General features: G+C 35.7%; 2 protein-coding genes across 3 annotated transcripts in view; one reads left to right on the top strand and one right to left on the bottom strand.

Annotated features, from left to right (window-relative positions):
* The window catches only part of LOC107218547, a 30,873-nt gene extending 18,710 nt beyond the window's left edge, over positions 1 to 12,163 (bottom strand). Inside the window, exon 1 of the mRNA XM_015656455.2 lies at positions 11,950 to 12,163. Within this exon, the coding sequence (XP_015511941.2) occupies positions 11,950 to 12,043 (94 nt within the window). The 5' untranslated portion in view covers positions 12,044 to 12,163. The remainder of the gene's footprint in view (positions 1 to 11,949) is intronic.
* Positions 1 to 23,278, top strand: part of LOC107218542 (RING finger protein 17) — a 101,060-nt gene that overhangs the window by 21,681 nt on the left and 56,101 nt on the right. The window lies entirely within an intron of this gene.

Raw genomic sequence — 23,278 nt, 5'->3', positions numbered from 1 at the left:
TATACTCGATTAATCGGTAAAAAACATTCGATTTAATCAAAAATCAATCGTTTACGGTCACATTCTTAAGTCGCTTTATAAACAGAGTCGGTTGTCGAATAATATAACATTAGCGACGCGGCGCTTATAAAAGCATATACATATATGTATATATATATACGTGCATAGCTAGCTGCCTGCAGGAGGACATGAGGTTGTATTTGCGAATTGTTTCCTGTAGCGATCCATACGCGAAACAGGGTGTACACATGCACTTACTTACTTAATCCTACTAATAGCGAGGTATTGAATCCTGCGGGCCGTAACCGCAGCATTTCTGTCTCTGCACGCACGTCGAGCATTCCACACGAACAGAGGTATCGGATATGCATACTTGGTGTCGAACAATAACCGAAGGTTTTACTCGAAACTATGCATCTCCGATCTCTCTCTCTCTCTCTCTCTCTCTCTCTCTCTCTGCGTCTGTGTTTCCGTTCTTCCCCGTTATGCACACCTTATATATAATATACGTGTATTATATGCGGATGCATGTATGTGTATACACATACGCGTGGTGTGAAATCTCTGCTCTATGCGCTATCGAAAATCCGTGATTATATCGTGGACGCGGTGTACGAGGTACACCCCCGCACCCCTTTGCAGAAGAGAAACGCGTGGTGCATTACAAAAGAGTGCCTGAATTCGCAAAAACCGAACCGGAAATTCACCTTCGATTCAACGTCGCTGATTCGTATCTGTAATTATTTCTGTCTACGGAATTATTTGCACGTGTATCGGATGGTTTACCAAATTTTTACACTCGTTTACCTATCTGCATGAAAATTCTACCAATTTGTTCATCTATAAATGTTGTTATACCCTCTGTGAGAAATACGTTGATCACGAACGAACTCGTTATGTTTCGAACGTTGAAATAGATCTTTAAGAACTGTAAAAAAAAAAAAAACGCGTCGGGTAGGTAGCGGTTTTTTTTTTCATCGACTGCGGGACTCGCGTTAAAAATTGGAAAACGCGATAAAAGTGAGTTGACGCGAGACTCGAAGGATTTTCGTACCTTGAAATTATAGATCGCGCGGGTTTGCGGTGTAATATAATATTTTAGCATGCGGTACCTAGATGTAGGTATGCATAATAAACCGCATCCTCGTAGCATCCCGAGTTTGCATCGTTGGTTAAACAGGCGAAGTGTGCCCTAATCTCATTACAACCTCTGCAGTGTACTCTTGCAACGGCGTCAAAAACTTTATAGAAGCGTCGAACCATGCCGGGAGTTATATATCTGGATACCTACGTCCCTTTTGCGCCTTCTCGATCCAAAGTCGGCAGCTTTGTGGTGGAAAACCCTAGGAGGAGGATGAGGAGGGGGAGGAGGGGGAGGAGGTTCAGCCCGTGACAAGGCGCGTGATCGTGTAACCAACAACACGCAAAGGGTCCAGTGTCCGGAAAAATTACCCTCGCAAGTTTATCTAGGTATACGTGTTATACCTGTAATAACGTGCGGTGTTTAATACGCGACAATCCAAAGTTATAACGAAAGCGGAGTTAATTCCGCAACGCGACTGACGGTCGTCTGCTGCTGAAAGTTTACCAGAAATCTGCTAATGTCGGGCTAATTTCACGCCGTGGAAAAATTATTTTAATACCTTGTCACTCTCTCTGTGTGTGTGCGTTAAACGTATTTTACTCGACGTTGTTCGTTGGCGAGAGATACCGTTGCAGTTTCTACTCGGGCATTGTTTTGGCAAAGTTGGAGGACTGCTAGTTAAAAACGAAAAAAGATAAAATGTATTCACGATTAGAAATGTAAATGTACGGTATGACAATTTGTGATGTGAGATTAGGGACTTTTTTTTGACAGATCGGTATGTTTCGAAACTTTTTGATTGCACGAAATTCGGTTGATCGGATTTGGGTGTCTGGCTGTCGCATGTTGGGGAAATTTGGAAAACTGGGAATTTGCACGGAATTTGGGAATGTTTCTTGGGATTTTTGTATTTTCTTTCTCAATAGTGTAAAAATACGGTTTTTGGGAGAATTTTTAAAAGTGATAAATCCGTGTCGAGCACCGTATAAAATTTATGAATAACATGAACAAGAACCAGAAACAGTCAATACTTTCAGATCGATTTCTCTATCATTCTTGTTTCGAAAGAATGGCTAATCCTAATCCTAAGTTAGTTTATTAAAATTGGAGTTTATTCACATGTTTGGTAATTAAGTTTAAACAAAATTAAACCGAAAGAAAAATTTGACTATTTTATCACATCCTGTGATCACAATAATTATTGCAATTACCAACGTATAATTAAACAGCTACTTATCTGCATATTTTCGAACACGGAACTGTTTCAAAGTCCGTCTCAAAGTCGTGAAACTCTGATCTTTTCTGAAGCGCTTACTTATCTTGATATAACTTTAATAAATTGAACCTAGTTTGTTGATACGTGAAATAAAAAAGGCGGACTCGCTTAACCGGATGCCTTTTACAAACTTCAGGCAACTCAAACATCGACTTTATCTTTTTCAAACTCAGCGGCAAATCACAATTCTTGCATATGTATATATATCCAGAATTTTTCTTCGACTAACTAAACTTGAATGAAATTATGAATGTTTCGAATTTATTGATCAATTGTTGTTCGTCGAAATTTGGGAACAAGATCGTAATTTCCAGTGTCCGTTATTCTGATTCGATGAAACGGTAACGGGAACGAAAACGGTAAATATTTTTGTTTAATTTTTGTTACGTGAGAGTATTTGGGGTCGCTGATCACGAATCAAAAATCAATATTTGATGATTTCTTAAGCCAAGATGGCGGATCCAATACGGCGGATTTAAGATCGAGAAAACTATCAAAATTCGATGATTCTGGCCGAAACTCATTCCTCGGGGGTTTTTGGGGTCGTTGATCACGGATTTAAAGTCGGAATTTGATAATTTTTTAATCCAACCTGTAAATAAACTGCGATAAGGCTAGGACATGGAAATTTTCGACGTTGGACGCTGAGTATCCCACTGTGACTGAAAGTGTTTTTCTGACAACCGTCGATCTTTTTCTCGCGATATTTTTCACTTTTTGGTACATAGACATTATTTCATTCTGACTCGTCAGCCTGACGTATCTATTCGAGTAGATCGCTGGAGCAAACGCGTATATCGACCTAAATCTCACCGAGATTCCGTCTTTCATCCGGCGTGCCTCGATCTGTTTGTACCTACTTGATTTTCTCCATCTCGTATGTGTACGTATATAGGACATTCCACGTCAAATTAGTAGCTCAAAATTTCATTTGTTACAGTTACCAGAAAAAATTTTCGCAACGGTTGCAAGAAAATATAGCAACGGTGATCGTAATGAGAAAGAATAGTAACGGATACTAGACTTTCTGGTAACGGCTAGAAAAGTAATTTTCATTTTCTACCTAGAACTATATTTTTCGATTGTGGAAAAAAATGAAAATAGTCAAGGACTGAGCGGTAACCGGTAGTCAAAATTTCTCTCGTTCTATGATGTTTATACCGACCCAAGAATGTCTCGGAATTTTCGTTAAATTTTCTTAGCCACCGTTGAAATTTGAAAAAAATCGCAAAGCCAATTCCGAAAATTCCATTTTTAAAAATCTGAAAAAATTCACACAGATTCTACGATTTGAAATGTGATTTATGAGCACCACGCGATTATGATTTCTCGATATTTACGATTTTTCTCAAATTTCTCAGGTGGCTAAGAAAATTTGACAAAAATTCCGAGTCCTTTTCGGGTATAATAATCATGCTAAAAATGATTGAATTCGAAGAGAGCGAGGTAACATGGGTTGCTAATTTGACGTGGAATGCCCCATATATATCTATACACGCGTAGGTACTCGACGTCGACGTTGGCGAAGAGCTCGTTTGATAACCGCTCAAGTTTTACCTTATAGCTTCAAGTTTATCGTAAATTCTGCGTGTTCCCCGGCTTACCGAGACGTGATTCTAAACGACTTGCTTCACACACCCAACCCGAAGCCGACGGAGAAGCCGAGCTTGCAGTTCCTGCATCCGTTACGACGGTTAACGTGAAATATGTAACAATGGAATTTATTCCCGTCCCCGGGGAGAAAATGAGCGAATACAAACCTGGTAAAATTTGCACGTTACGCAGATTTCTATTACATTCATTACGAGTCTTGTATTGTATCGAGGTATTTTTTCGTAAGATTCGTCAAATTCGTTTTATACGGGAATTGCTAGGTTTCGAATATTTATATCTTTCTTGTCTTCGCAACAATGATCGTGACGGTCATTCAAAAATTAATAACTCATTTGCAATGTTTTTACACATCTTTAAAAAAAACAAGGAATTTTCATAGTACAAACATTTCTGTTGCGAATAAATTTGCAAGTTTTTCAATTCTACATTCTTTTTGTTTCTTGATGTTTTTTTTTTTTTTAAATTTTTAATTTTTTTCTGTTTTTTTCGCATATTCATCCGATTTGACAACAATTACCAAGTGTCAATTCCTATTCTCATTATGTCTTTAACGAATAGAATTTGGGGAAAAGCTTTTACATTATATTTTAGACTTTGATATTCGAGAGGATATGAATTTTAATTTTTACCCTATATATATATATATATATATACACACACGGACACACATGTATATGTCATATATTTCCTGACAAACGTATCACCATATCCCGCGCCATTCAAAAGCTATATTGAAATGTGAAAAATATGTCCACTTTTATACACATGCATTATGTATGTGTAATACATGTATATACTCTCCTCACGTGTACCTTTATACGAATTCACCAATGAAATATTTACCGACTGTACGGGTTTATAGTAGAAATTTGATACTGGATGTACATTCATATTTATAAATACATACATATACATACGTGTGTGTGTGTGTGTTTATGTATATAATACGAAAGAAACGATCGGTTTATATTACCCCGCAGATATTTCTGCCCAGTAGATAGATGACACGGGTATTTCCATTTAATTTTGTAGCCCCGGATGCAACGTCAAACGAATTCGTCGTGGCAATGTTTGATTTTGATATAGTGAGGTATTTGAATGAAAAAAAGAAGAAAAAAAAAATAATAAAAATAGTGAGGAAAAAAACCCTATTCGTTATATTAATATCACTGAAAGTCGAGATTTTCGGGATAATATTCAGGGAATAAAAATCTCCCGCATCTATAAATTAACGAGAAACAATTCTACGTATAACGTTTTAAGCTGCTGTTTCTTTAGAAAATTGTTAATTTTTTAACCAGATTTTATGTCTATATATATATATATATATTATATTATATATTATGGTATCTATAAATCGAATTCGCTGTGCAATTCAGAGACAATATATCGAGATTAATAATTGCTTGCAGATTTCTGTTTTTTTTTTTTTTTTTTTTTTTTTATTCACATTATCTTAACCGCGCTGTTTAATGAACTTGAGGCTCTGTTGTCGCAATCATGATAATCGTGAAAGGTGTAATTTACACTAATCATCATCGCCTCGCGTGTCATTTGATAATTATGACGTTTTATCGTTTGAAAGGATGTATAAAAATCGTATAATTTTCGTCACCTGTTCAAAAGCGAGAAACGAACGATGCGGTTGTAATTATTCGTCTTAGTTAAGTAAGTTGTATTTAATATTCGTAATTTCACGCGGCAAAAAAAGATAGAAAAAGAAAAAAAAAACGGAAGAAATTTCGCAATTCCCATCAGTCGATTTTTACAAAAAGTTGCTGTGTAAAACGTTACGCCGACGAATCGGTGGAAAATATCGTAGAGTGCGTAGGAAAATGTATTCATATATATATATAATATGTATGTATAGATAAATCGAGATGGTACACCGAGCATTTTTTCGAGTCAGCATAGTTTTTTCTTTTCATTCTTTTCCTTCCTCTGCACCTTTCGCGAAGAAAGCATTTTCCGGCAAACTCGATAGTGCTGAGAGAAAAAACAGCAATGCAGAATAATTCTCACGCGCGACTCGTTTCGCGCAGTGAATTTCCCGTTTATTTATTTATTTTATTTATTTTTTCTTTTACCGTTTTTACATTTTTATTTTCATTCGACATCGCAGGTTTCTACGATTGTCTGTCACATTTTTATACCTATTTATCATATTTCGCGAGTATTATATACGCGCATTGGTAGATTAGGCGCAGGTGTATATGATATTTTGTAATAGCTACCGACGAATGTTATACCGCAGCACGACGCAACTATCAAAATTGATCCAATCTTTTACCCCCCGAGGGTTTTCATTATAATCCCCAACGATTTTCAAACGCGTTATTGTCACGCGTTACAGATAACGAGATGAAAACGATATTGCAACGCCGTTCATTGCGTGACGTAAATTCGTATTTGCCAATTTATACGGTGTACATTTTGCACGCGGCTGTTACATGCTATCGGTCCGCATTGTATGTATGTAATAATCGTTGCTTCAAATGTCGAAAGGAAAGTATCATCTTTGTATCAATTCGTCGTTTTCAAATGTGCGCGTCGATTTATCGACAAGTGTTATTATTTTTCTTAATTTTACAATATTTAAAATTTCTTCTACAATACCTGTGTATGATAAATATTCACATAAAAATATACAACGTATACAGAAACATTTGAAGATAATAACAAAGGTAGTACATATTTCTACTTTTCATTGTATTATATTTGTATTATATCAGATATATATGTGTGTGTGTAATACACTTAATATATTTACCTATGTATCACTTGGAATTTGTTTTTCTCTATATATGTACGGCGAATTTTTAATTGAGACAAATATGTGTACATATCTACTAAACGTTCGCACGTGTATAATTTATATATATATATATATATGTATATTATACACACGAGTTCGTCGAATTACCACCAATTAAAAATATACCTCACGTTTAACGCGACGAGATTACAGTGGTAATGATGCTGCTCCGGAAGCTATCCTCGTCATTTGAATTTTTATTTATTTATTTTTTCCACCTCTCTCTGTGATATTTTCTTCTTTCTCCCTTTATTATTTACGTACGCACACGTGGTGCAAAGTGAAATTAACGGAAGAGATGAAGAAAGAAAGAAAAGATACAAGCGAAAGAAAGAAAGAGCGAAAAGTAACTGAAACGATTGAAAAATAAAGTTGCTGAACTGAAAAGAAATAAATAAATAAATAGTTTGATGAGAAAAACTGGAATCCCACAATTTATTTTCACATTTAAATTTGCATAATATGCAGCCTGCGAAACGAGCGCACGATGCACGTCTCTACTTGGTACTGCATCTGATCTTTTCGGTTCGTTAACCAAAATGCTGTGTAATTAACGACTCTGCAGATTATTTTTTTTTTTTCTTCCTCACACACACTCCGCATATCAGGCTCGGTACGTTTTATCATCTTGTGCTTCGTTCCGCTTTTAAGGATGTATCGAGTACAATTTTTGAGAAACCCTTCTAATCTACTTTCTTTTCTTTTTTTTTTTTTATATAAAATAATAATGGTAACGATGATAGTAAAAAAAAAGAACGACGTATGTCTAATTCAATAAATCACAGCTCATTCTTGTTGCGTTAATGGATTATCTGCAAGTCGTTGGAACTTAAACTTTTATCCAATTCTTCGATTGAGCGAAAAGAACAACTTGGGTAAAATCGATTTGGGTTAGGATTAATGAAACAATTTTTGAATCCAAACATGTTAATTTTATAAAATAAATTATACAATATAACAGACAGCGAGAATACGATGAGTAATTCTAGTATCTCAAGTCTATACAATGACAAAATGCATGTATATCATTTATTAGGGTGTTTCAGAAAAAAATAATTAACGATTTTTCACCTAATTACATTTTTTTTTTTTTTTTTTTACTTTACGAAGAATTGTGAATGAATTTTTATTTTGTCGGTTACATCAATCATAATATCAATTTACGTCACTGAGAAGACCCAGACTTGTAATATCAAGTCTCCGGTTGATATTTGAGAAGTGTGTCTGACGACTTTTTCATTATTAATTCAATCTCAATAAAGTATTTGTAATCCAGTATGAACTTTTAATTTAGGAGAATAAGATTCCCGGGTGATACATCGTTGCGTTATGGATCGCGATCTTTGGGTTGAACACAAATGTCAGTAAAGAAATAATAATCGAAATGCTACAACGTATTTCATCACGAATTTAATAAAATGTTTAAAAGTTAAAAATCAACTGATCGCGATCTTCCACATAACGTAGAACGCTCGTCTTTTCACAGAATCTTTCCTTTAACCTAAACAAACTTTTTAGGGAAATGCGACGGTGGATAATCGTAAAATGTTTTTTCCCGAAACATCCTATAATAATAAACATATACGACGCACGAAACACAATTTCACACACATACATTTCCATTGGCTGTTGTTATGCTGTTTCGAAACGTTCATCTCGATCGTCCGACAGACTTTATGGGGTTTCGTTATAGGTATTCGATATTTCAGTAACCGACTAGGAAAGCTACAACTCCATACGGTACGGAGATAAACAATGAAACACACACGTAATAAGGCCATGTGTGTAACGTACGTACACGTGTACATATATATATATATATATATATATATATATATATTCGTACACCCTCTATGAGATGATGGAATTTGTTCGCTTACGAAGTGATGGAAATATTTTTATGGTGATCAAGTATAATATGTGGCGGACGTATCGTAGGTGCAACCTATCTCAAGGCGTGTGTGTATATACACGCATGCTTATCCACTCTTTTCGCGAAACTCTACGTTTCCACCTACGTGGCTGGAATTCCGTACGTCGGTGGTAAATCGGTGAGAGGAAAGGGGCGGAAATAAAAAGAGGATACGCTCGAAAGCCAGGGAACTCTGAAACGCTGCATCGAGGAAAGCGTTGCGATAGAATAACGGAAAACCGGGTGAAACGCGATTACCGTGCCCGGAAGGGTGCGAGGATCATCGCCGAACAAACGTTTCCGGCTTTGTGCCGCACGCGCCTTTTTACTCTCTACCTAAATTTTCTCATCTTCGAGTATATTATATTTCTGTTAAATTGATTGATCGTTCGATTGTGATTTCTTTTTTCCCGCTCTACTTTCGCCTTTTCTCTTTCGTGTGTTTGACATCGACAACGAAAAAGAAAAAGAAAAAATTATTATGATTTTTGTGATATTTTATTATTCACGTTTATTTCAAGATATTTTTATTATTCTATCGGATTATTTTTAGTTCCGGTTACCGCTCGGTCCTTGACTATTTTCATTTTTTTGCCACAATCGAAAAATATAATTCTAGGTACGAAATGAAAATTTGTTTTCTATTAATATATTTTCTTGCAACTGTTGCGAAAATTTAATGCTTGTGCAACGATAAATTAACGTTAAAGCCTTGTTTAACTAACAAAAATAGAGTAAACCTCATGATCTGATTTTGCGTTGCAATTACCAAAAAAGTATCGACAATAGCGCAAAATGGTTACGCGCACCTCGTTTTTCGTAATTCCAACAATATTCGAACAGTTTTTTAGTTACTCTAACGAATGAAATTTTTCTCAGTGTACACCTGAGAGGATCTTAAAATTTGGCTGAATTCTGAATTCGTTATGTAAGTTTACAGCAAAGAACTTCAATTTTTTTAATGTTATTTACTAGGGATTTTTTTGTTTATAATCTTTCATTTCCGTTTCTGTTGATATTTTTATTTTTTTTTTTTTTTTCCCCACAACTTTAATAAAATTTGTTCCGATCGTCGAGACGCGTCAACGTATCAATCGGAAGTCCAATAACCCTGTGCATAGAAAAGGATGCACTATACGTCTATTGGATGCATTCTCAATTCGATTCCAGCGGAAAATATATCATTCGTTTCCTACGATCTTTGGTGTGGAAAGTAGAATTGAAAAATGTATCCGGTGACTGAAAAAAGAAAAGATATCTTACAGAAAAAAATTGAAGTGATTTCAAGTACAAGTTAATCAAGATCCGTCGGATGCGTTTCATAATTTCTGAGATGAGTATAAAATAGTGAATAGTTTTTGCATTTTTAAATTCAAATTTCTGGAAATCCGGACGCGTCACACGATTAGTATCGTTGTTTTTTTTTCTTTTTTTTTTTTTACCTCTACTTTTTACGGTAGATTTTTCGATCGTGGAAAAAACCTCGACGGAAACAAAATCTGCACATCGGCGAAACAAGTTGGAATATCATTTACGGCAAAGCTCGACTTATCCGATGCACAAGCGAAATTATACGTACGATTATATTCGCATAGTCAGACGTGATAGTTTATATGCAGAACATCTGTCGGTCAAACGTGATATATACCCGCAAGTTCCATCACTTTATGCAAATAAAATCACCGCGGATGCTTGATTTCCCCTGGTGTTGTCTTCTCGGTCCGCGATCCTCATCTCAAAATACGCCTGTATTATAATTCCCTGCCTCTTTTATCTAAAAATTGTCATTTTTATCACCGCAAGCTTCCGCAGAAATCATTATTCTTTCATCGTCTCGTCTTATTTTCTTTGTTTCGTCTCATCCGTTGATCAACGACTCGATAAAATTTCTCGTCGATGTGATACGCTTTTTATTTTTTCTTACATTTTTTTTTTATTATTTATTCATTTTTTTTCACCTTCTATACTTCAAGTTAATTACTTTATTACATACAAACTAGGTACGGTATTATTATGGTATAATATATGTGAAAGATTGGAATCGTCGACAAATTTCATCGGTGTCGATTTTACGAGATTGGCGCCGGGTGAGTAAAGATTTCCTTGTTCTCAATTTCGTTCAATTCTCTCCAGCCCGGCGTAAAAATGAGATCGCAGAATTTCGGTCGCAATCTTCTTTACGGTTCTTTGAATTCAATTTTCATCAAACTCGTACTCAAATATTTATTTTCATTCGCTGTACTAGACATAACTAATAAGGATATATAGAATAGTATTTTTCATTTGTCGTTTGGTTTTACTCTTATGCAAATTTTTTATTTTTTTATTTTTTTTTCATACATTATTAAACAAAGGAAAATACGTTGTTATTTAACAACAGATAAAATCGTACAAATACCGCACGAGTATAAAGATCGAAGATTTTACGAAAAGTTATATAATAATAAGACTGTAGACCAGTGTTTTGAAACGCCTATCCGAATACCAAATTTACGGAATCCAACGTCTTCGATAATAATAATAATAATAATAATAGCAATAATAATAATTATTATTATTATCGATGAAATATTTTCGAATAACAAGTCCACTATAGTGTGGTATATTTTTATTTCCACATCGTTGATTAAATAATACAATTGCTGAAATCTTGCACAATCATGCCAAATGGTATATAAATATAAAGCCGGATTAGAAATCCATTTTTATACGAAACTAAATCGTCTACCTGTCCTTGATACTTATTGTAAATAAAAAATTTCCGCAGATACTTGAGCGCGGTCGTAATTCTCTTGAAATAATAAATGCGCTGGCTGTGACCGTTGATTTCCATCACTGATTTATCATCTCTACAAACGTTTCGAGTCGCATAATGAAATTTATTCGCCACTACCGTTATAAGAACACGATGCTGCCAATCTCGGTAAAACATTATAAATTTTTCATTGAATTACAATGAAATTGTAATCGTACCAACGATTTTATATACCTGTATTAACTTATTTATATTTTACCAACTGTACACAGAAACCTTGTTCAATGAATTATTTTAATCCTACAGTGATTAACTAACGTGAACGTTATTGTAAAAGCAATTTGTTTATTCAAATTTTTCTCTCTCTCTCTCTTTTTTTTTTTTTTCTCTTCATTCTTTGACCAGATTCAAAGTAAAAAGAAAAATTACAAAATATACGCGAGTTTGCTTTTTTATTTCTGAAAAAATACGAGCACAGAATTTTTCGACTCACCCGCGGCGACGAGAAGAGCGGTTATTACGATCCTGCGGTTCGACGAACGTGGCATCCTGATTGTTAGATGTGAAAAACGCACTCCCTGGATCATCGATTATCGTACAATTACTCGGACCGCGAAGCAAAGCGAACTACAACTTTCGGCTCGGGCAAACTGTTCAAAGAAGGTCTCGACGAGGAAAGGCGATACGAAGGGAGACGCCGTCTCACCACTACTACCTGGAGCAAAAGTTGTCTTTGGCTTTTGCCTTCTCGCAGGCGACGGTAACGTGGGGGAATCAATGTGTCGTCGCTTCTGTATGCCGCTGGTTCGACTTGTACACCTTTTTCACTTTTTTTTTATGCGGCCAGCAAATAAACGGGGATGGATCTCGCCTCGGAACCTCCGTTCTCTTCTCGTCCCCCTCCCTCAGCGAACGCGATAACTTCGTCAGCCGGAAAAATTAATTTTCATTGCACAGGTCGACGAAAAAGAACGAAAAATAATAAAAAGAAAAAAAAAAAAAAAACAAACAAACAAACAAACAAACAAACTTTATCTGATGAAACTATTTTTTCATTTATCAATTACGTAGAAGAAAGCAACATTTCACATCCAAATACTCAAAATACGTGTTGACCGGGGTTATTTATCAAGAAATTTAATTTTCGCTTGCGAAAGGTAAAGAAAAGAAAAACGATCTTCCTCGACGATTGTGCACCTGTATTAAAAGTAATTATTATCGAAATTATAACAGCTGATCAAAACGGCGGTTCAACCGTTTAATCTGGGAAATATATTTTCATCTTAAAGCTTACGGTCTTTGAGACGAGAGAGGGAATAAATTATCAATTTCAATCACGTTATTTTATCGCAAAGGGGACCGAGTTTGCATCGGACGTTGAGCTTATACACCGCGCCGCAATTTTATATTATATGTCGTTGCGGTTGTTATCATTATCATTATCATTATTATTATTATTATTACACGACGTTACCTGATGTTAGATATAAAACGTTCGTCAGACTTCACCTCTCTGTGCTTTACGGGGCGGTGATTGCTTCCTCCAATATTGCGCATATACGTCGAACTAATAACGTACAAAATGCAGAATTTAATGTAAGGTACACGAATTTTTATATCCGGCTTCTTGATGGGAGAATTTTTTTTTTTTTTTTTTATCCAGACTTGGAGCAAAAAAGAAATGATATTTGGTACGACACTTGAGATGAAATCTTACGTGGAGTTTTGTAGTATAATTTTCTGATCTTTGGCATTGCGTAGATTTTTGTATAATCGAGGAGTTGAGAATCGAAGTGTCGATGGTAGTCAGTTTGACATCATTTTTCATTCAATTAGTAGCAGTTTTGCAGGTGAGAGGAAAAATTGTATTATTATGATTTGTTTTACGTTTTAACAATAGTTGGAAAAATTATTGTTGATAAAATATTAAGTTTGAATTATCAAACCCCGATGTAAGAAGTAGGAAATTGTTACAACGCAATTAGAATCTTTGGAAATCGAAGTTCGTAACGTTATTAGTAACGATTCAATTTTAGAAAGAAATCATCATTTCGCAACTAAAGGATAATTGTCTGAAATCGATTGATTATGTATTTAATATTTTTTAAATAAGTAAAGAGCGCATGTTCAGATTCTTTCGAAACCGAACTCCGTCGATGATCTACTTTTCAATATTTCGCTACGTTAAACGTTAGCAACTCCGATCTGCTAAATTTCTAAAATAACGGTAAACTAACAGAAAACATTAATTTTAACCGAGGTTGATTAATCGGTTATAGGATAGAAACGGGATTGAATTGTACGCGTTTTCGATAGGACGCGAAAATGGCGACGACGACGACGACGACCTTCGCCTGAATGTAAAATAAGGTAAAACGAGACGTGTGAGAAGTAGGTACAAGCATAAAAGTGAGCTGGATTGTAACAACACTCTTTATACATACCGCGTAGCTGCGGCGTAAAAGAGAATCCAACGTGAGATTTGAAGCGTAAAGCGTTGAGACATGTGATACTTTGGTGTAGGCGTGTTTATAATTTTCAAACCGTTGCACAAGCAATTACAGGAGGTTATATACCGTACGTTTTATACGCAGGTCGTACGAGCCGTGTGCTTTTCCTTTCTTCTTCTTTCTTCTCCTTTCTTTATCTTCGTTGTTGTTGTTATTATTACTATTATTTTTCATATACATACGTATATACATAATGCATTATTATCCTTTTTTTTTCAATTCTACAACGAGTGGAATTTTTCATATAATTGTGGTTACTATACACGGTATTCGACCGTTTTTACTTTTTCACCGTAACAGAAAAACCAGAATGTCTAATTGTGGATACTAAATGACTAGAGTCTTGTACCTGTAACGAGAAATTCTAGTACATCCATTTCTACTATATTTTCTTCCATCTCTGGAACAATAAATAATTCATGTCACGGTCTTGTTTTATTGGATAAATGTGGCAAACTAAAGAAACGAATTCAGTGTTACGGTAACCGTAAAATGTATTATTGACAAGTTTAATTAGACTAAACACTAAACAGTCGTTAGTTTCTTGTTATTTCATCAATAATATATTATATAATATATCGAATTGAGCGGAATTTTCGTACCAACCGTAACGATAAATGAAATTTTTTTTCTCTGTATTTAGGGGAAAATAAGAGAGTCCGCAGTGACATGGAAGAGAGTTTAATTAGTGGCTTCGCGGAATATCACAAACCACCTCCTCTTCCTCCTCCTTCTCCACTTTGTCTGACAAATTCTGACGGTGTCGGTATTATTTGTGACTGTAGCCAGGTCGAGTCGTGGCTGTGGCTGTGGATGTGGATGTGGATGTGGATGTGGATGTGGATGTGGATGTGGATGTGGATGTGGATGTAGATGTGTATGTGGATGTGGATGTGGATGTCGGAGCTACGGCACCTGGTTGAAAGGAGTAGAGTTTCGCTCTCCGCACCTCTTATGCACCTTCGGTCTTGCAGTTCTTGCCGTTTCAACGAGCAGCCAGCCAGAGTAGTCGCCTCTCTCAGCTTGTCGTAAACTGTCTCTCGGTACACTCACACGCTTCGGGGATAATTACCGGCTGCCGGGGAGGAGAACCGCGGCGACTCTATTAGCATGGCTCTATCCGCAGTTGTGTCTCGGTTCGCGGTATCATCCCTATCCTCGTTCACGGGGACAGACCACCTTTTCCGCGACTAGTATCCTCACTTTGTTGAATGCGATCGCACTTCTCTGATCTCCTCAATTATGCAACATTTTCAATTCGCCTCTTGTCGTTTATTGCAAATTAACTTAATTATATACTACGGTTTTCCGACATCGGAATCAGTTTATTGAAAATAACAAAAAGAACACACGTTCTTTTACAATTTTTATTATACCGAGAGCGTTTTAATTTCTTTTTATTTTCGGAACAAATGAAAAATATTTCGCCAAATATTCCGTACAACGATGCGAAAAAATTTCTTTCGCGGGAGATCGAATTTTTGTTTTCTTTTTGTTTTTCGGACTAATTAATTAACTTCAAACTTTTTAGAAAATGGTCAAACTTTACTTCTTGACCCCTATTATAAGAAATTGTACACCGCATTCTCAAGTTGAATTCCCTGGCGTTATACTTTCGGCATTCGTTAATGATGAAAAAGCTACTTTTCCCCGCTCCCGATGCTCTCGATTTGTTGTCCGCCGCATCGTCAATTTTTGTGTCGAACTAATCCACCACACTCTCCCCGTTTGTTTCGTAATATGCAACGCTTTTAATACACCGCGAGTACAAAATACGCCGGCAATGCCGAATAGACTTTCTCCTTATTGCAGTTGTATCATATTATATTTAACAATGGGCAAAGGTCGTTTCGCAGAGAAGTTCATTCATTGTGTTTGATCTTGGCAATGCTCTCGCCGCTTTTTTCGCTCTGCATGCATGACGACTTCCGTTTTTGCCAAACGTACGGATTACGATATCAGCGTGGGATGTATTTCAAAATCTGCCTTCTGTTCACTCGAACTTGGCCAAAATGCCCGACAACGTCGATTTTTTTTTTTATTTTAAGGTTTTCAACCAATTTATTGCACATTTATTGGGGGAAAAAAAAACAACTTATTTCAAATTCCATTGAAGAATGTTTTCTTATTCCTCTCTTTCCCCCTCCGATCGGTAAAAACATGGAATGGTTTTCAATTTGTCGGGTGATTTTTTGAGCGTATTCGTAGAAAAGTACAAAAAAATATATAAATAACAATAGTAAAAAAAAAAAAACAAAAAGACAAAGTTAAAGAAAGTCTATATCTATTTTCTCTTTCTTCCGCGACTTTCCTTGTAGAACAATTCCATCCGCTCTTTGCACCATCGACTGAATTATTCCCGTATAACGGATGTAAATTATCTTTACCAAGTTCTAAGCGACACCGTTACAACGTTTGCGTCGTCGTTGAAACGACGCCATAATTTTTTTTTTTCTCTCTCTCATTCTCGTTTTCTATCCCGACGGCGAAGAAACGACGGATACCATTCTTCGATAAAAAAAAAAAAAAAAAAAAAAAAAGAAACGGGTTAAAAAACTTTGAGAATGCATTATACCGCAGATAGAATCGTTTACGTACAGAACATTTCCGTGTCTTTAAGATGCTTATCATTGTAGAGGCATATCGAATTATTCTAGTCGAAGAATTTAACGCTGGAAAGAGGAAATGATTTTTTATTTTTTATTTTTTATTTAACAACGTGTGAAAAGATATCGCATGTATGCGTGTGCTTTATTTGTTATATCGTACGCGCTGGGAATTTAGGTTTATGAACCATGAAGATGGAGTTAGTAACGTTACTGTAATATTTTACCATGCAGGTTTAGGAAAAATATTTACTCCGCACCTTTAGCGATGTCCAAAATTTAGTAAACCATGATAACAAAAAAGATATATTCTTATTTTGAAAAACCAAATCCTTAAAAGTTATTTTAAAATTACGCAATGACGATTTTTTCTCCTGATGTTTCGTTACGATAACGTTAATAATTTCAGCCTAATTATTAGCTACATTTTGCGGTAACATTATGATTCGCGTACACGTAATACAGAGTTTACGAATGCACTTTAATGCGCCTCTTTGAATTAATTATAATCGACTAATTATTCGGATTGATAAAGTTAATTCATGTACACCTGACAACAAGTATCGAAGTATGAATGGAGAGTATATTATTTGGGAGAGAGGAAAAAAAAAAAAAAAAGAAAAAGATATTACTTACACAATGAGAAGAAATAGTTTAAATTGAGTCAGGGACGAAACGTCGTCCGATTGCGGTGACATTATTTGTTTAAAAGACGTTTCGTCACCTCGTAATCGTAATAAATGACATCTGCATAGCTCGGTTGGCAGGCTAAGCGGTCTATAAATTAGGTGAACGAGATGGTTCGGATTGTAAGAATTTCGCCCCCGGCTTTATCCCGAATTCTCGTATATTATAGAAACATGCTCGCGGATTTCATTTAAACTCGAAACGTCCCACCGAATGGAAAGTAATCGAGATTCTTGTTTGGTTACGTAATCGATGAACGTGCCGCGTATTACGATCTCGTTTTAATAACTTTGCCAAATGATTCCGTATTTCAGCATGCCGAATAGATCTCAAATTTTTCGTTAAAATTATAATATAACCGGTAGTGATAAGAAGAAATAAAAATAACGAGATGTCATTTTTTTTTCCTTTTTTTTTTTTTCTTTTACTGACGAAATTTCGACGCCAATTTAAATTCCAATCACGACATCGGAACGGAAAGAACAGTCCGAGAATCAGGCCTTAATGTTATCGTTGCATAACCTTACGATCCAAGATCATCCGCCCATGAATTTAAATTTCGTTCGATTTTAATGCCTTCTGCCATATGATAATGTAACGTTGATAATAATCGCTTGTGTCGGGGATTCCGTTACACGATTATTTATTATACCTGACACATCCAATTCGAAAATATCTCGAAACTCATCCTGGGCATAAATAATCGTTGAGTAAATTGCGGGTGCGGCATTACGGAATGCAACGCTCGGGTTCTAGATCTCCTTTCTCGATCTTCGATACACACACACACACACACGCACACGTATATTTATCTATGTACGCATACGAATGTATGAAAAAAAAAAACTAAAGAAATAAAGTAAAAACAAATGTAATGTAAATTTATATTCAATTCGATTTTTTTTTCACTTTTCAACCACTTGTTTTCACCTCTAGCTTCTAAACCAGAAGCTTGCCCGCTTCCATTCTTGTTTGAGAAAATTATCATTTGTTAGCAAAGAATTTGTTATCGGGGCTATTCGTACGAAAGTTGGATTTTCGAATTTTTCGGAGCAGTAAAAATCAGACCAGTGGTCGAAAAAATTAGAAACTCGACGAAAGATGATCTTTTTTGTACATTCTACACCGTACTTCGAAAATAAAAATAAATAATTGCCGGTGGTTAGTTTCTGCGAATTTATATTGCGATATGTAACCTGCATGGTGAAATGAAACGATAGCAATCGGAATTTGTGCTCTGATACTAATTTTGAATAAAAATTCCTCTCAATTTTATTCTGATCCATGTAATAAACGACCTGCTTTAATTGCGTCGCAATTACATTGGCTTCGTTATTTTAACCTTTATTTACTTGTTTAATTACTTAGTCTCTTTTCTCAGAATTAACGAAGCAGATGTGTCATTAGTTTAACGCGAGGTTCGTCGTAAAGCGAATCGATTGCTTCTTATTGTACCTGTTGGCATGTCGTCATTGTTATTATTATCATCATCACCATCAGCATCATTGACAATTTATCTCCGCTCTTATCAGAGAACCACTTCCTTGTATTTATACAGTACAATACGTAATACAGGCAGTTATTTCAAATGCATGTATAAATATGCGGATGATGGACGCTTCTGTCAACGCACGATTACTTCTATTGCGTATAAGTGTACATTATACGCGATATCGTGATGATTAATGACAGTTCTGCATCGTTGAGCGTAAAGGAAAGAAAAATACTTACGAGTTGGCCCCGATTTTTTCACTTATTTTTTTATTTATTTGTTTTCATAGAATTGAACGTATTACAGTATAAACTTTTTCGTTAAACGTTTTTTCTAATAATTTCTATCTCATTTTAGTCGATGGTCATTGTTTTGAAGAGATTTCTTTTTCATCTTTTCGACAGCAGGAACTTCTCAAAAAATTGATTTACAAATAAACAAGATCAGCGTCAGTTGCGCTTTTTGAATCCTTCTTTTGCCACCTTTATTTTTCACTTGATTGTATAACTTATGCTTGGATTTGAAAGAAGATAAATAAATTTTACCGTCATTCCGGAAGAACGTGCAGAAATTTTCAAACCTAATCGATTCGCAGCAATAATAATACACGCGTTTGCTTACTGTAATATATAATATATATCGATCTGTAATTGGTCTGCAAAAGTGCGAACGCTTCGGGTGAAAGCATTGCGGTGCAATAATATTTTAATTATCTTATCTAATTAAGGTTACAGGCGGTTGATGTTGTTGTCATTATTATTATTATGCGTATGCCACGTGCATGTGTATTGTGCGTGTATTATATACATAATTTACATCTCGTACACAGGTACATGCATTTGTAGTTACCGCACGACACGAGGAAGAACGTCTTACAGGCTAGAATCCACAGGTTTCACTTGTTCCGCTTACGCTTTCGTCCGCTTCTATTTTTTTATACGTATAAATATATTTATATATGTATATGTGTATTGTTTACACACCGTATGCATTTAACATACCGAAGCTACTTTGTAATTACCCTGAATTCGACGGGTTTACTTGCCTGTTCACTTATATCAGCTCTGGATATTATTACCCTATTATTTAACGGTACCTATAAACTTATGAACAAGCGAACGGAAGAATATTTTTCTCATTGTCCTAGTCACTGACACGGGATCCAGTTGATTACGGAACAAATTTTAACGTATAATTTTAAGCTCAGCGTGCTTGAATCAGGAATGTTCGTGCAAGTAAAATGAAGAATGATTGAACAAACATTACGACACAAGTCTCAGAGATTGCATATTGTTTTACATTTTTTGATTCAAGAATTTCTCCCACATCCTCCATCGTTTTTTTCTAAAACTAAGTCTCGAGTCTATTTCTGAATTGTTAAATTTTGTCTCAGAATTTTATTCGAGTCGTAACTGCGCTTAACGCAATGTTGCGTACAGCAATAACGTTAGTAATTTTTAATTTTTTTTTTTTTCCTCCTCTTCCTATTTTCGATAGAACAACAATCAATTTGTCGATGGCAGAACGAATCAACGCGACAAAATTATTATGTCGTGGAAAGTTTGGCTCAATTTCAATCCTTGGTAATACCTTCATTTTTCTACCATGCAGGTATACAAATTGATACATCCTCTTCTTTTTCTCGTTCATCTTTTGCCAGGTTTTTTTTTTTTTTTTCTCTCTTCATCTCCTTTTCCTTTTCTTTTCCCTTCTCTTTCTTCTACCGACGTTAACGTAACACCCGCGTCTCTTCCCACAGAACTGTTCGTAATATAAGAAAATAAGTGGGTACGTATATCCATTATACCATCGAACTTCACGAGTGAAAGGCGAAACACGCGCGTCTTGAGGTAAAAACGTGTCGTACCTTTATCTTTCATTATTTCCATGTCTCGTACCTTAGACATCCACTCAACTTCCGCACGTATACACTTGGATTGGATTTCACGGAATTATATTCCTCGCACGCGTGTCTCACTCCTCGATTAATTCGTTAATTAATTAATATCGTTGAATCGGTTCAAAATCCATCAATAATTAATTAATCAACCGATCCGTAAATAGCGAACATATTAATTATTTGACAATAATCAACGCTCCGAACAGTTATAAACTTTTTCAATCATTTTCTCGATCATATTATGTACCCATTGTCGATTGCATTTACATTTCGAATATAATTTTTTCTTCTTCATCGATATTATATACGGATAGAGTTTACATAGCTAATCTTACGTTATAAACAATCATAGGAAACGCCCTGCACGCGATGCGGCTACCGTAAATATGACTAAGGCGAATAATTAACAATATCGCAGACCTGCGGCATGAAAATTGTAATAACGGACAGGATATGGAACGGAAGAATCGTAATTCGCGGCTTTTCCGCATGCGACTGCGGCCGCTGGATCCACCGTGTATGCGGTAATTTGTAACTGTCATTCGCACCTCGGCGTCGCAGCAGTCTGCTCGTCTACTGTTAACGAAATTGTAACGAGCGTTAATTGAAGTAACGAGGGTTCGATGAAGGGAGAGGGTGAATCGCAGGAACGCTACCAGCAGTCTTCCACAGGATAAGGTATAACGTTCGAATCGTTCGGTCATCTCCGACACTCGGCTTGATTTGCTACCCATGCCCACTGAGTTGAAAATGATCGATGCATCGATCAATCGTGTACAAAGAAATAATCGGACACGACTCGATTGAATCGGTAAAAATTGTAGGTAAAAATATGAAACCAAAGTTTCGTAAATTTCAGTACGTAATGTAATAACAGGTACTCGGTAAGTAAAACAATGATAATAATTGAAACTTTAATCACATAAATTGATATTGCATCGCGTCGTTCATTGGAGTAAAAACAAAAATCGATTGTGAGGAAAAAGAATCGATTATTTTTAGTAATTATTAGTTGTTGCTGCAGGGATTATGCAGTTTGGCCAAAGATTTATCTCTCGGTATATTTCCGTAGGAATGTTTGCAGGCAAATAACTATCCCAGCAAAATTTGCCAAGTCTTGATTGACCTTCTCTCCGCTCATTTTTTTTTTTTTTTTTTTTTTTTTTTTTCGAGCGAAAACTACGACGTCCGTTCTGGAAATTATTCAGAATACTAATATACTTCGTCATCGGAACGAAATGCCATGCCGATCCATATATCTACGGCCAAATTTCAAATTGACTCGGAATATATTATTTCTAATCCATATTCCGTGTCGCCGACGAATCCTTGGTAACATTATCGCTCGGATCGGATCGCAAGAAAATATCACCTATTTTAACTTTTACCTCCTCTTCCGTTTTTATTGCATCACATATACGAACGATTGAATTATACTGGGGCGGATTTCCTCCTACATATATCCTGTACGATACGATATATAATAAAAAAAAGTATTTCAAAGGTAAACTATTTTCATTTCGTTTGACATACGGTATAAAAATTAGGACAAACCTGAGTGGTGTTTTTTTTTCTACAAAAAATTTGCGTATACGTGTGTATGTATATATATATATATATATATCTTTTTTTTTCTTTCCATCGCGACGTCAAAACTTTGCCTGCATTTCCATAACCAAATACGTCTAACATAACGTGTGTAACAACCTTAACGTGCCGGCTGGCCTAGAAACTGCAACACAGCGACGCGGAATGAGTTGAATTATTTTGTTGGCACGGATTTCTCTCTACGAGCAGCTCAGATTTGCTTCCAGACTTTGGTTACACCTGTTTCCGGATGCGTGTCAGACTCTGTCAGCTAATGTTTCCTGTTTTTCTTTCTCTCGCTAACCCGGATTTCGGTGGTGCATGTTGTTATTTTCGACGTTGCGCCGAACCGCATCGAGTCGTTGATTTTGAGGGTTAGACGACTTCTTGTACGTTAATCCGTTCGTTTTGTTGGTTTTTAAGATTCTCTCTCTAATGCCGTTGATGAACAAAGACCGACGAAGCGGTGCTCGATCGTATTTCGATCATGAAATTTTCCTTCCCTCACTTCCTATCTTGGTACAGGTAGCTAGTAATCCTCTGTGTCAAATGGGAATTTTCGACGATGACCGCAAAATAAATTACATATACCAAACCGTCAAATGCCAATAACTGTTTTCATCGTTTGGAGGAAAATTTTGCGCGTCAGCGGTTATCTGAATTTGTTTCGTCGTTACGTTACGTACGTATACAATTATACATATAATATTTATACAAAGGGTATGGAAATATTTATGGAGAATTCCATGCGAACCCAACCAACGTCTGAATCCTATCATTTTTCATTGTGTTCAAAAGATTTTTTCCAATTGTACCAAATCTGAAACGGTGCCCTGAATTTTTTCAGATTTTTCACTCAACTGCTCAGTTATGTGTAAACGTTTAAAGTGATTTTGAAAAGAACCTTTTTTAAAATTCGTAAAACTTTTGTTTTTTACTTTGAACATTTGTAAACCGGTTTCGTTACGAAGTTGATGAAAAAACAAAGTTAAATGTGCCAAAGAGACACGTGAGAAAATAAAGTTTTTGACAATTTGTTG

The sequence above is a fragment of the Neodiprion lecontei genome, chromosome 1, assembly GCF_021901455.1.
Source record: "Neodiprion lecontei isolate iyNeoLeco1 chromosome 1, iyNeoLeco1.1, whole genome shotgun sequence".
NCBI classification, from domain to species: domain Eukaryota; kingdom Metazoa; phylum Arthropoda; class Insecta; order Hymenoptera; family Diprionidae; genus Neodiprion; species Neodiprion lecontei.
The sequence above is the reverse complement of the archived record's forward strand: the minus strand, read 5'-3'. Positions and strand labels throughout refer to the sequence as shown.